General features: G+C 42.0%; 1 protein-coding gene across 1 annotated transcript in view; it reads right to left on the bottom strand.

Moving 5' to 3' along the window:
- UBE2F (ubiquitin conjugating enzyme E2 F (putative)) overlaps window positions 1-14,180 on the bottom strand; it is a 44,959-nt gene continuing 30,779 nt past the window's right edge. The window contains exons 7-10 of the mRNA XM_054972157.1: window positions 12,575-12,632; window positions 5,735-5,767; window positions 4,347-4,409; window positions 1-1,622 (exon numbers count right to left, since the gene is read on the bottom strand). Coding sequence (XP_054828132.1) covers window positions 1,572-1,622; window positions 4,347-4,409; window positions 5,735-5,767; window positions 12,575-12,632 — 205 coding nt within the window. The 3' untranslated portion in view covers window positions 1-1,571. The remainder of the gene's footprint in view (window positions 1,623-4,346; window positions 4,410-5,734; window positions 5,768-12,574; window positions 12,633-14,180) is intronic.

Raw genomic sequence — 14,180 nt, forward strand, 5'->3', positions numbered from 1 at the left:
TTATTAATAAAATCATTTTAATGTAGAATGACCTCTCTTCATAGCAGAAAAGATATACGATTGCATTAAAATTGAGCAATACATTACAGTCTCAAAGAGAAATATTTCTGCTTAATTATTATTGCCCCCAAACGCAGCCCTGCAAGCTGACCTCCATATATAGCGAAGGACAAGGCGCATCCATTGGTAAGGTGAAGAGAACGGGCTGGGTCCCATGGAGCCTTTTCACTGATCGATCCATATCCCTCCGCAGGCGCAGCTGCCTCATCTTCGGCAGCAGCCCGAACGCTCCCCGAAATGCTGCTCCTGGGGGGCTCCTACACATGGAAACGTTTCTGGGCAGCAGAAATGCCTTGCGGGGTGAATGTTATGCATACCGTACATATAAAAGTACACCGACGTTTCTCTCTGGCTTTGATGGCAATTTATTGAAACACGCTTTACTTTCCTATATGATCCCAGAATGAAATTCTTTAAGTAACTATGGCTCTCTCATTTTTTCCCCTCTGATTCCTAGGCCAATTAATAGTATCAAAATACTTAGCGATAGATGTGATGGTTATACATCAGGAAGAACTGGAGTAACAAGAGTACATTCTGTGTGGAATTTACTTTTAATTAGTTCCTGAAGTGGCACACGCCTCCTCCATTCATCAGCGATTTTGTCTTATAGATAGTCTTTTCTGCTTTCAAACTACTTTTCCTCCACAGTGCTTTTACCACAGAAGATTTATTTTCCAAGATCATTATAATGAAACTGCAACGTGCATTATTTTCTCTCATGGACTAGGTTCTGGAACATTGGGTAGTTATTATTCCACATTATTATTCCAAATATCATTAAAGTAACAGTCTTACATATCAAGTCTCCCTCACAGAATGTAAAACATTAAAAGAAAACAAAACCTTCTTTTTCATTGCAATAGCATGTAAAACATCAGATTTTTTAAAAAATGGAACTCTGCAATTATACACAGGCCTTGGTTTTGCTAATTTCTTTGCACGACAAATGCAAGATAAAAACACTGCAGCCCAAAATTGAACCGAGAGCAGCAATTGTAAAAGTTTAAATCAAGTATAAGTATAGGTATATTGAAATTATCATTTGAGGGGCAAGATGTGTTCCAACTATTTCAGTTCTGTCGAAGGCAACTGTTTCTGTCTCTTCATGTTCCCAAAGATTACTTTTTATTTGCCAACTTTTACAAGTTCCAGTAAAGATACCTTTGCTACTAGTCATGAGGAAAGTTTTTTAAGTAGTGTGAATACAACCTTAATAGCAATTTCTTTAAACTTTTGAAGCGTATCTCAATCCTGGATAAACAGTACATTTTCAGAAAAGAAGACATTACAGAGTTAAGCAAACAAGTTTCTTCAACCAACAGATACAATTTCCTTGCTGTTTTGTCAGCGAACTCTCCATTTTACATGGATTATGATGAAGCTTGCTTTCTTCCTGGAACAACATGGGCAAAAGACAAGGACGTTCCAGGCTTTGTGTTGTTTTTAATCAAGTTACAGTCAACAATATATGATGCGCCTTCCGTAGTGCTGCTGTCCTTTTCCCTTCATCATCTTGCATACTGATTAATGTAATCTTCAACTTTATTTCGGAAGTCCTCCTAGATGGGGGGGGGGCGGGGGAGGAACCAAGAATTTTAGATTTCTCGAGTTCTAAACATTCCACATTCTATTTTCAAGAGTATAAGTGTGGTGCTTATTTTTTTTAGTGTCAGGACAAAAGATACTATACAAAAATGGTATTACTCAGTCTCTTTGTACATGTATTATAAAAGAAATTGGGGAAAAAAGCAGGGCTCATTTCAAGGAGAAACGTGCAGGAATGCAGTTCTGGCAGTTCTCCAAAGAGGTCACATGTCAGGTGGCCCTGCCCACCTGACTCTCTGCCATTTTGGGCCCGTTTCAGCCTGGATTAGGGCCGAAACGACCCAGATCGGGCCTCTGATGGGTGGTGGATCGTTCACCCACTCAGCAGCGACCCTATCATTACCATTTTGGGCCCCTTTTCGGCCATTTTCAGCCCCCTTTTGCCATTTTGGGCCCAATTTCGGTCCTGAATGGCCAGGATTGGGTTCAAGCAGCCAGGATAGGTGATGTCAGGGGGTGTATGCAAACCAGTTATGCCAATGACACATTTCCGGTGATGTCAAGGGACGTGGCATATGCTAATGAGTTATGCTAATGAGTTCCTCCAGCTCTTTTTCTACGAAATGACCCCTGGAAAAAAGTAATGTCTAGCATTTCAGAAGTGCCTGTTGGCAATACAAAAGTGAAAGGATAGCATTCCTAGATGAAAATAGTAAAATCAAATAATGTAACTTACTTTACAGAAAACTTATTTTACTTGGATAAAATAACATCAGTTGCTTAAAGTTTAATGTCTTGCTACAATTTAGTATTACAAAAACCCTGTTATGATACATGGTTGAGATACTTAGAATTTGACCATCTCATGTTCAAGGTGTTTAAAGCCCTTCACGTACTGGGACCTGCATACCTGCGGGACTGCCTCTCCCATTACATCCCCTGCAGGGCGTTGCGCTCTACAGACAAACAACTCCTGGTGGTCCCCAGCCCGAAGGACATCCGTCTGGCCCTGGCCTGGTGGAACGCTCTCCCGCTGAAGATCCAGGCCCTGCAGGACCTGTTACAGTTTCACAGGGCCTGTAAACCGGAGCTGTTCCGCTGGGCCTTTGACCGAGGACCAGCAGGTGTCCCTTCTCTTCCACCTAAGACCACCACTTTTTCTGGGACTGCCCTTAGCCATGTGCTATGGCCATATGTATACGGACTCCCGACTGTTTATTTAAGTAGCCTATGGATATGGTGCCTGGACTATTTTAATGACTGTTTTAAGATTATTGCTGATTTTATAGTTTTATGATTAATTTATTGTATTTTATGAATGTTATGAGCCTCCCTGAGCCCATTTGTGGGGAGGGCGGGGCATAAATCAAATAAATAAATAAAATGTGACTGTGTTTGCCTGAATTAAATAACGTAAGGTAAAGTTAGTAAAATCAAATGATGAAACTTCTTCCATTTAGGAACACTGCAGAAGAGGCATTTAAAATAGGACCACTCCTACTACTCCTTCCCTGATTCTGGAAACAGCCACCTGGGGCTTTACAAGCCATGGAAGATGCTGATAATGATTTTTCCTGTTGTTAGTTCTTGGTCCTCAGTTAAGAGAGATGGAGAAGTTAGTCTGACTAGCCCTCACCTAGAATATTGTGTTCAGTATTGGGCACTACAATTTCAGAAGGATACAGACAAGCTGGAATGTGTCCAGAGGAGGGCAATGAAGATGGTGAGGGGCCTGGAGACCAAGTCCTATGAGGAAAGGTTGAAAGAGCTGGGTATGTTTAGTCTGAAGAGGAGACAATTGAGAGGTGATATGATAACCATATTCAAGTACTTGTGTGCTGCCTTCAAGTCATAGCTGACTTATGGTGACCCCTGGGGGGGGGTCATGGCAAGAGACTATCAGAGGTGGTTTGCCATTGCCTGCCTCTGCAACCCTAGTCTTTGTTGGAGGTCTCCCATCCAATTATTAACCAAGGCCGACCCTGCTTAGCTTCTGAGATCAGACAAGATCAGGCTCACCTAGGCTATCCAGGTCAGGGTTCAAGTACTTGAAGGGCTGTCATATAGAGGATGGCACGGAGTTGTTTTCTGCTGCCCCAGAAGGTTGGACCAGAACCGATGGGTTGAAATTAAATCAAAAGAGTTTTCGTCTAAACATTAGGAAGAACTTCCTGACAGAGCAGTCCCTCAGTGGAACAGGCTTCCTCAGGAGGTGGTGGGCTCTCCTTCTTTGGAGGTTTTTAAGCAGAGGCTAGATGGCCATCTGGGAGCCAGTTTGGTGTAGTGGTTAAAAGTGTGGGACTCTAATCTGGAGAACCAGGTTTGATTCCCCACTCCTCCACTTGAAACTAACCTATCTAAAATGTAATATACATTTTGACTTGAGAATATCTGGTAGATAAGTATATATTAAAAACGTATCTGTGTGCAGGCTAATTTGTGAAAAGTGTTAATTGTTAAGCATCCTGGTTCAAGCTCCTGGCGACACGTTCAGTTACAAGCGAGGATAGTTTTTCATAGGAAAAAGAAAAAACAGAGAGGAGGGGATTGGGGTTTTTTTTTAGGCTGACCCTCATTCATTTCACACCTTCCTGGAGAACGTAAGGCAGCTTCAAGAACATTACGTGAAACGTTTTGATAACATCTTTTTTATAGTGACACAGAACGTTTCCTAAATCAGCGACAAAGATTAGGGAAAAAATACAGTATTCTTGTTTAGAAATACTTTTGTTGCTTACCTTGTCACGCAAATGATGTTCTGCAGCTTCAATATTCAAAGGATCATCAAAATTCAAGAGATCCTGAAAGCAAAAACACACAGCCCTATGAATTTTTTAATAGAAGTTTTATTTAAAAAGATAATAGAGAAATGACAGTAGAAAGTACATAGAAACTTATATAAAATACAAAGCCCATTTGAGCTACAACAGAAAAGTATATCCAAAATATATAACAGCGCAACTAGCTTATATCATAGTTCTCTTCCCCTCTCCTTGATTGCTTATACCCAAACTTTAATATCGATAATTTTTAATCAGTCATCTCTTCCACATTTTATCTCTGTATTATGATTACCTTAATTTTTCTTAGTTCTGACTTAAGTCGTCAAATCTTTCCATTTTCCTCGGAATTCCACTATTGGCCTGTTGTGCGCATAGGAAGTTAATTTAGCCCCTGATGCATATTCATACAGCTTGTCTATCCAGTCAGGTTAAGAATCTGTTTTTCATTTCGCTGCATATAATACTCTTACAGCTGTCACCATATACTGGAAGAGATCTATTCGGTAGGATATTTAATAGCATATTTTTCAGGTCTGCCCTATGAATTTTTAAATGAAAGGCTGACTACTAGTATTAAACACAAAATTTGACTAAACACAGGACCAGAAAACGGAACGGCCTGGAAGAAGATGACAGCTAGTCCTGTAAGCCCAAAGGGGCGTTGGGTTTATGTTTTTTGAAAAGCAGTCCCTGAAAGCCACATTTGAAATTTACAAAGCCACAATGAAATTTACAAAGCCATTTACAATGTGAAATGGGAGGACAGTCAGAAATCCCACTGGGTAAGTACATAGCCCTAGGTTACACAAAACAGCTAATTGCCAGCCACTAAGTTTAAATAAAATTCTCATGTATAAACCAATATTACATTATCCAGGTCACCTCAAAGAGCCTGATTTTAGTTCAGCTGGCTCACACAAGTATAACAAGGGCTGGATGATCAGCAAAAAAAAGAAAAAAGAAAAGAATACATAAACATTTGGGATTCAGAGAGCTACTGCAGGTACGCCCAAATTCTATCCACGATGGATCTCTGGACCCCACCCCCTTTGAACAGCAGGCCCCTATCACTGCCATGTCCTGCATCCCATCAATATATTTTCTCGCTCATATTTGTTTGAGCCTTAAGGATAAAATCTAAAGGATCTTGAATGGTATAGCAGGATTTGAGTCCAGTGGCACCTTAGAGACCAACAAGGTTTTCAGGGTGTGTGCTTCCAAGAGTCAGAGCTCCCTTCTTCAGACACAAGTAGGAATGGAACAGAAATTCCAGTTTTATCCGTGGGATAAAGAGCAAATGTTCAAAGGAAAAACAGATACAAGAGTAAAATGCAGTTACTTACAGTAAATAAGGAGTTTAGCCCCCATACAACATCCTGAAAAAGAAAACAAGTGAATTCAGCAAACATTATGTTCACCAAGACCAAATAGAGTTAATGCCAAAATGAAATATATAGCAGATAATATCCGTTAATCGCTTGATGTCATAAATTGTAACAGGAAAAAGAAAAACTAAATCCATTATACTATCAATTGATATAGACAAGGCCTTTGACAAACTAGAGCCTAAATACCTAATCTCACTCTCCAGTCACATGGAATTTGAGGAACGTTTTTTGCACACCATCCAAGCCCTCTATTTGTCTCCAGTAGCCCAAAATCGAATAAACAACCTATCTTGGAAAGACTTCCTGCTGTCACGGGGTACCAGACAAGGCTGTCTGCTCTCGCCGTAGCTTTTTGCCCTTTCTACTGAACCCCTAGCCATAGCTATCCGCAAGAACCCCAAAATCCTTGGTATCAAAGTAAAAGATAAGGAGATGAAACCCAGCCCGTTTGCAGATGATGTAGTATTATATTTGTCTAACCCACTACAAACCATTTCGGCTGTTGACACAGAACTTACCCAATTCTCAGCAATTTCAGGTTTTCAACTTAACCGAACAAAAACAGAAATATTTCCTATACATCTTTCCCTAGTGACTACCTTCCAAATCAAGAAAGCCTACGATTTCAAAAGGGTCTCTATATTCTGGTGTTATTTGGGGATCACGATCCCACTTGATTTAAATGATTTGTTTAAACATAATTTCCTGGACTTGTACCATTCAACACTGTCCCTCTTTAAGTACTGGAACAAGCTACAATTTTCCTGGCCAGAGAAAATGAATTTGGTTAAATGATTTATTCTACCTAAATTTATTTTTTTCTTTAGAACTTTACTAATTCTTCTCCCAAACTCTTTTCTTAAGAAAGTTCAACCATCTTTTAATGATTTTGTATGGAACAACAAAAAACCTAGGATTAGTTTTAACACACTGAGTAAGCCTAAGGGAGGACTAGGTTACAGATCTAAAATTATATCGGGATGCATCACTCCTAGCAAGTCTATTAAAAACCCTAAATCCAATGCCAACTTTAGATTGAATAACCATAAATCAGAGTTTTGTTTATTCAAAAACCTTGCCTGTAATACTTTAGAATAATCCAAAGGAAAGACCAAACTCTGTTCTTGATAACACTTCCCTTTTAATTTCACTTCAAATATGGGAGAATTGGTGTACCAAGCTTGCACCCCCCAATATTACCACTTTCTACTTTCATAGGTCAATCATGGTATGAACCAGGGTTGCAGACGCAAGCTTACAAGTTTTGGAGAAAACTCACTGTACAAGGTAATAGATTTAACCAAGAACATTAAGGTTTTAGATAAGTCTATTTTAGAGGCCAAATTAGGTTCCCAGATCCATTAGTATGAATACTTTCAAATAAGAAACTTGAGTTAACACGTTTAAAGATCATTTGTTGAAACCCTTGACTGACTTTGAAAAAGTCTTATTAACAGTCTCCGATAATAAACCACCATCATATGTGCAGGCTTGGCACAGAGGCCTTGGTTTTACACTCTCTGAAGTTCAATGGCAACAGATCTGGCAATCTAAATTGGCTACTTCCAGATCAATCAATATTAAAATCCAGATGTTTAAATTATTAATGAGATAGGCTCAGCCTGCTCCCACTTGGGGGGGGGGCATTTCATGGCCTCCCCAAGTAGGTGCTCTAATCTCTACCACTGACAGCTGGGGGAGGCTTGTCTTGCCAGGGGTGGCATTTTGCATGCAAAATGCTCCCCAACCCTCTGGGGCCCTTCTCCCACCCTTCCTCCCACCCCCCACCAAGGCTCAGATTGCTCCCACTTGGGGGGGGGCATTTCATGGCCTCCCCAAGTAGGTGCTCTTTTCTCTACCACTGACAGCTGGGGGAGGCTTGTCTTGCCAGGGGTGGCATTTTGCATGCAAAATGCCCCTCAGCCCTCAGGGGCCCTTCTCCCACCCCTCACTTAACATCAGAGAATCACCCCAAAATATTGCTGTCAAAAGCACTTTATTTCCTTAACTGCTTTAGGTTACACAGTAGGAAGGCACAACAGGGCATGAAAGCAGTGTACTACATAAAAATAACACAACTCACTTCACATCAGAGAATCACACAAACACAACTGCTGTCAAAAACGGTGAAGTGGGTTGTATTATTTTGTGTAGTACACTTCTATCATGCCCTTTGGTGCACACCCCTGCTGTGTATCCTAAAGCTGTTCAAGAAATAAAGTGTTTTTGACAGGATACGTGTTTTGTGATTCTCTGATGTTAAGTGAGTTGTGTTATTTTTGTGTAAGATACTGCTGCCATGCCCTTTGGTGTGCCCCCCTGCTGTGTAACCTAAAGCTGTTCAAGAAATAAAGTGTTTTTGACAGGAATCGTGTTTTGTGATTCTCTGATGTTAAGTGAGTTGTGTTAATTTTTCTGTGTGGGGGACTGCTGGTGTAATGTGTCATAATGCTTTGCCTACTTGTACTTTGAAAGGGAGAAAATAATTTTTAAAAAACTTTATTTTGTGTTGTTCGTGTTTTATTCTTTGTTGTGCAGTTGGTTCCCATCATAGGGAACAATGGGGCTGGCTGGCCAGCCATCTCTGTAGGTGGTGGGGAAATTTGAGGGAGGGTGTCTGTGGTTCAGGTGCTCTTTCACAGGGACCAGCTGGCACTCAGAAGTGTGCCCACCATTGTGGCACCCCTGGGCTGTGCAGAATTGCCCAGGGAAAGAGAGTTTAGAAGTTCCCAGCATAGGGAACAAAGGGAGAGGGCTGGCCTTTGCCAGCCTGTTCCTGGGGTTATGGGTGTGGGGCAGGTGGGGGTGGATTTGCGTCTGTGAGGGGCTAATGTGGGGATTTGGGTCTGTGTGTGGCAGCTGGGGGGGAATTGGGTTTGTGTGGGGCTGTAAGGGGTGGACTTTAGGGGCTGAGAGGACCTACTTGGGGAGGCCATGAAATGCCCCCCCAAGTGGGAGCAGGATGAGCCTTGGTGGGGGGTGGGAGGAAGGGTGGGAGAAGGGCCCCAGAGGGCTGGGGGGCATTTTGCATGCAAAATGCCACCCCTGGCAAGACAAGCCTCCCCCAGCTGTCAGTGGTAGAGAAAAGAGCACCTACTTGGGGAGGCCATGAAATGCTTCCCCAAGTGGGAGCAGTCTGAGCCTTGGTGGGGGGTGGGAGGAAGGGTGGGAGAAGGGCCCCAGAGGGTTGGGGGGCATTTTGCATGCAAAATGCCACCCCTGGCAAGACAAGCCTCCCCCAGCTGTCAGTGGCAGAGATTAGAGCACCTACTTGGGGAGGCCATGAAATGGCCCCCCCAAGTGGGAGCAGGCTGAGCCTTGGTGGGGGGTGGGAGGAAGGGTGGGAGAAGGGTCCCTGAGGGTAAGGGGGCATTTTGCATGCAAAATGCCACCCCTGGCAAAGGAAGCCTGCTTCTTCATTTTTTCCCCATAGGAAATAATGAAGAAGATGAGCAGCAGCATGCTAACAATATGCTGCTCCTTCGCTTTCTTATGGGAGGATAGGGGGACCTGCTTTGGGGGGCCATAACTTGGCCCCCCAAAGTCCAATCGGTCTGAAACTTGGGGGTTTTTTAGAGAGGGGTTAGAGGAAGGTCCCCACCAATTTTGGGCTGATTCGGTGGGAAAATGCCTCCCCCAGACGTCCGGGAAGACGGAGGCATTTTCCCATTGAAAAGCTGAAAGAAAGCCGAAAGAAGCCGAAACGTTTCGGCTTTTTTCTTTCGGCTAGCCGAAACGTTTCGGCTTTCTCCTAAACGTTTCGGCTAACCCGAAAGAAAGCCGAAACACTTTTGTTTCGGCTTTCTTTCGGCATTCAGAAAGCCGAAACGCACACCCCTACTCACCACCTCTCCCAGACATGTTTATTAAAGGACTAATGCTCAGGGGAGGCACTTCCCGCACAGCAAGGAGAACAGCTACAAGAAAGGCATATTCACAGAAAACTCCCTGTCATCTTCCCAACACCACACTGAGGGAAACAGAAGTCCCATCAAGGGGAAAGATGGGAAAGGCAAAGCTTGCTTTTGGTCAGCAACAATGCTATCAAACAAACTAGGAGACAGATCAAGACTAGTATCTGAAGAAGTGAGCTGTGACTCATGAAAGCTCATACCCTACCATAAATTCCGTTAAGTCTTATCGGTGCTACTTGAGTCTTGCTCTTTTCTACTGCAACAAACGAGGAAGTGGTGATGGAAGGACTAGAAACGCTCCTCAAGCACTTTAGAGCGTCCCTCCAATTACACAGCCAAAGAAAACATCACATGCCTTCTGGATTACTCTAGAGACCCTGGTAGTGAAATCAGCCATATGCATCAGGGCAAGAAAGACTGAAGAGAAAGGCAAGAGCTGAGAGGAAAGGCAGTGTATAAATATTTTAATAAATAAAAAATTTGATAACAAAATGTTGCTGTGGAAAACAGGATTGCAGTTACCTTTCACTGATGGAACTGCACAAGTGCAGGCCAACCAGAGGAAAATTTCTGGAGCTTCGTTAAGCGTAAGAAAATCACCCCCTTCCCCCACCACTTAACGATTTTCCCCACCCTTTCCCCCCTACGATACTGGCGGGTACAGCACCTCTTCCCCTCAGTCCACCTTAGCTACTGCAGGAGCTCAACAATCTGTGACACAGACTTCACAGTAGGGGAAGCAGAAGGGACGTGTGCCTGCACGGAAGATCACTCAATGAATAACATTTACAGGCTGAGAGCCTGTTTGCATCCACAACGGGGAACGAGTGAACCCTCCCCTATTCTACACTCAGTTTCACAGTGTGGCCACTGATTAAGTGTAGCACTTTTCACTTTTTTATCAGGGTTTTATTAGTATCTGGCTTTGAAGGACAAAAACCTCACTACATACTTTAAACGTATGTATGTCTATGACAAGTTCATCACATGTACGTTCCATCCGTGCAGAAACATTTTAAATGCTAAACAGCACAGACTGAAGACAAAAAAGTGTGAGTTGGCCTTAAGGATGAATGGATTGGGCAACATGTGCAGAAAATACAGCCATAGATATATTACAGAAGGTCTAAGATATCAACTGAATGTATAAACAAGAGAATATGTAAAGCAGAGAATTTTACAAAGTTTAAGAACACACTGAAGTAGTAGTAGTAGTAGTAGTAGTAGTAGTAGTAGTAGTAGTAGTAGTAGTAGTAGTAGTAGTTGTAGTAACAACAACAACAGTGTGCTTATAAACTGCCCTTTTGGACAGATTAGTGCCACACTCAGAGCTGTGAAAATGTCGGTGTTATCATCATCCTGGGCAGAGAGGAGTGGCCTACCCAAGGCCATCTGCAGAGTTCATGGCAGTTGTGGGAGTCGAACTAGCAGAGTGCAGATTCGAATCCCAGCCACTTAACCACTATGCTACAGCAGGACTGAAATTAGAATAATTCAGGACACAAGGACCCAGGCTGAATAAGCCATCTTCAGCATTTTAACCTGAACTGCTAAGTGTTCCATGTTACATATTTTGCCATTCTTTTTACTTGCCTGAAAGCTCTGGAATCTGTATATAACCTTTCAATGGGCATGACAAGAGGGGACATCCCCTAAAATTCAATGTTAAATCACAAGATAATCCAGCTTGCTCCTTCTTGGGCTTCTCCTGCATTTTTTTCCAAGAGGGGAGAGGGAGGAAGGAGGGGAGAGTGAGGGCCGATCAGTAGAGGAGCTCTCCTGTCTGCCTGGCTTCTGTGAGTGACGCTGGTCCAGATGCAATGATGTCCATTGCTTCAGTATGGTTTGGCTAGAATTTGCTGTTTTGACTTGATTCTCTGGTTTGATGTTGGTCCCCTTGTTTCACTTTGGTTCTGTTGGGCTTTTTCTGGGATGAGCTTGCCTTTGGGAATATCCCTTGGCCATGGCAGCCTTGCCCCAGTGTGTTGCTGCAGTGGGAGCCAGTTCTAACTTTTTCTCCATAGGAAACAATGGAGTGTCTGGAGGCACCTTGTTCAGGGGCCCATAGAATTGGACCTCAGGGTCCAATCTTCCTGAAACTTGGGGGAGGAGGGAGGAGGCACCCGGCAAATTTGGTGAAGTTTGCTTGAAAACTGACCCTCCCCCAGCCCCCCAAGATAGATTTTCCCAAAGGGAATAATGGCAGAGTTTACCCAGATTTCACTGATCTGTCCAAACCAGATCAGAGAATCTTTCCCAGATTTTAGGAATCCCAGTTTTTGGGGGGGATCCCCAAATCCTGGATTGCCAAGATTTTGGAGAAGGGGGTACAAACTCCTAAGTAAATATGCTTAGCTTATTTTCATATTCCCAAGGCTTGTATAATGGTTAGACTTATGAAGATTCAGTTTTATGGACGCCATTCTTCATTTTGCAACATCATGTTACAGCATGGAGTTAAACTTTCTCTGGTTGTCAGAGAGTAAAATAACTGATTTCAGTGTACAGCCTTATAAGGATTTTTGGTTTGCAGCAATAAAGAAATTTACCTTTATTTTACATTTAAATATCCATCATCATAGTGCTATAATAACAACTATTGGAATCTTTTGTATTTTTGAAATGTCAGAAACAGTTAATCCAAAACTTTTATTTACTGTTTTTTTTAACGAAACAGCCATGATCCAAAGAACTATGAATACTAATTCAAGCCCGATCAATTTCAGTTTCCATTGATCTCAGAATGATTCAAAGGTGCTGAAATTTGGGCTGAATTGTGTCTGACAGATTTAAATTAAACTATTTTCAGACCTTTTTGATTTATCCAACCTACAACAAATGTTTTATATTTATTTTACATAAACATTTTATATTAGTCTACCTGTAAAGTTCTAGTTGGAGCCCAGCCAGTACCATCAATCGAGTGTTCTCTCAATAAACTGAAAAAGACACGCATACACAAATTATATACTATAATTCATACATGAGACCGAATTTAGAAACCCAGCAGATTTTTGAGACTACTCCCCATGACCTATGGCAATGGAAATTTCTCAGACAAATGTTGGAAAAAAAATACCTAGACATGAAACAGGCAAAGAAGTGCAAATACAGGTTAGCATCTTACAACAAAATCAGTAACATTTCATGAACCTAGATAAAGTTCTGAAGAAATAACTAACATCTTTTAAACTTGCTACACAAATCTCTTCCCTCCCCATGAGCCTTTATATTAATGGAAATAAACTATGGGTTTCGTTTTTAAACATGGTACAAAATTAAATTTAGGCTCCCTACATTTACAATACCAGAGGCTTTAATATTTTTATAAATATAATTGTTACTAAATGCATTGATGTATTTTCCCATACTGCTGATTTTAAACTTGAGTACTACAAATATTTTGTTAAAAAAAATCACTGACACGAGGGGGCAACTGAATGGAGAGAGGGCACCCTTGCCAAAGATGCCTACCAGGTGCCACCTTTTGTCACGTTCACCTGAAAGAAGCGCAGAGAGGAAGGACCCAGAGAACACCTGGGAAAGAAGAATCCTTCTCTCCGTTCACAAATCAAACGTAATTCTCCCTTCCTTCCTACTCTGCACAACAGGAGAGAAGGGAAGATCGTAACAGTTTGGTAACTTTCTCCATTTCCATCTTCAAGAAGCACGAAGGGAGAGTAGAACTGACAGCCAGCATGGCTAGGGACACCAGAGTCAACCGGTGGTCCACTTAATACTTCCCAAGGTTTACACTTTAGAAAGACAGCTAATTATTTAGCTATTGCCAGGCCCTAAGAGTAATAAATGGTTGTATATACTGCACTTCATTATAACGTTGGAGAATATATCTTCATTCTGATTATTTCTTGAGCTGCTGCTGTTCAAGAAATAAATAAACACCATCAGCTGTTCAACTGATCAGTTAGGATCACAACAGAAGGCCCTTCAAAAACCTATCGTGTATAAGTATCACAATATCTAATAGTAAATAGTCCCAGTGCCAGCCACAAAAGCAGCAAAAACACACTCAAGGGACTCCTCTCCGGATATATGGGGAAATATGCTTTTGTAAATTAAAGACCACCCCGCCTCCCCCAAAGCCTAGGTTGAGAAGGACCAGATAGGCTCTAGGAGCACAGAAACTTGACAGCAGTTGAGAATCAATAGAAAGGGAAAATGAGGAAGGCAGAGAAATTAGGCTGGTGAAGATCCTGGAAGTTGACAGATTCCTGGAGGGGAAGATGGTGAGGATTTCAAATCACACACACAGACACTCCGGCACCAGTTCCTTGCAGGACCCTCGCATGTGTTTACAAAGGAACTTTTACAAGTGACATCTAGAGATGCAAAAGCCTGGAAAAAAGACTTTGGGTTTTCCCCTCAAGCCCCTCCCCGCTCTAATGGTAAGTGAAAAGCTTTTTAAGACAAGGTCTTTCTCATTTACAATATGTAGCACGAAAAATATATGAGGATCTTTTCCATTT

Source organism: Eublepharis macularius, chromosome 2, assembly GCF_028583425.1.
Source record: "Eublepharis macularius isolate TG4126 chromosome 2, MPM_Emac_v1.0, whole genome shotgun sequence".
Lineage (NCBI taxonomy): Eukaryota > Metazoa > Chordata > Lepidosauria > Squamata > Eublepharidae > Eublepharis > Eublepharis macularius.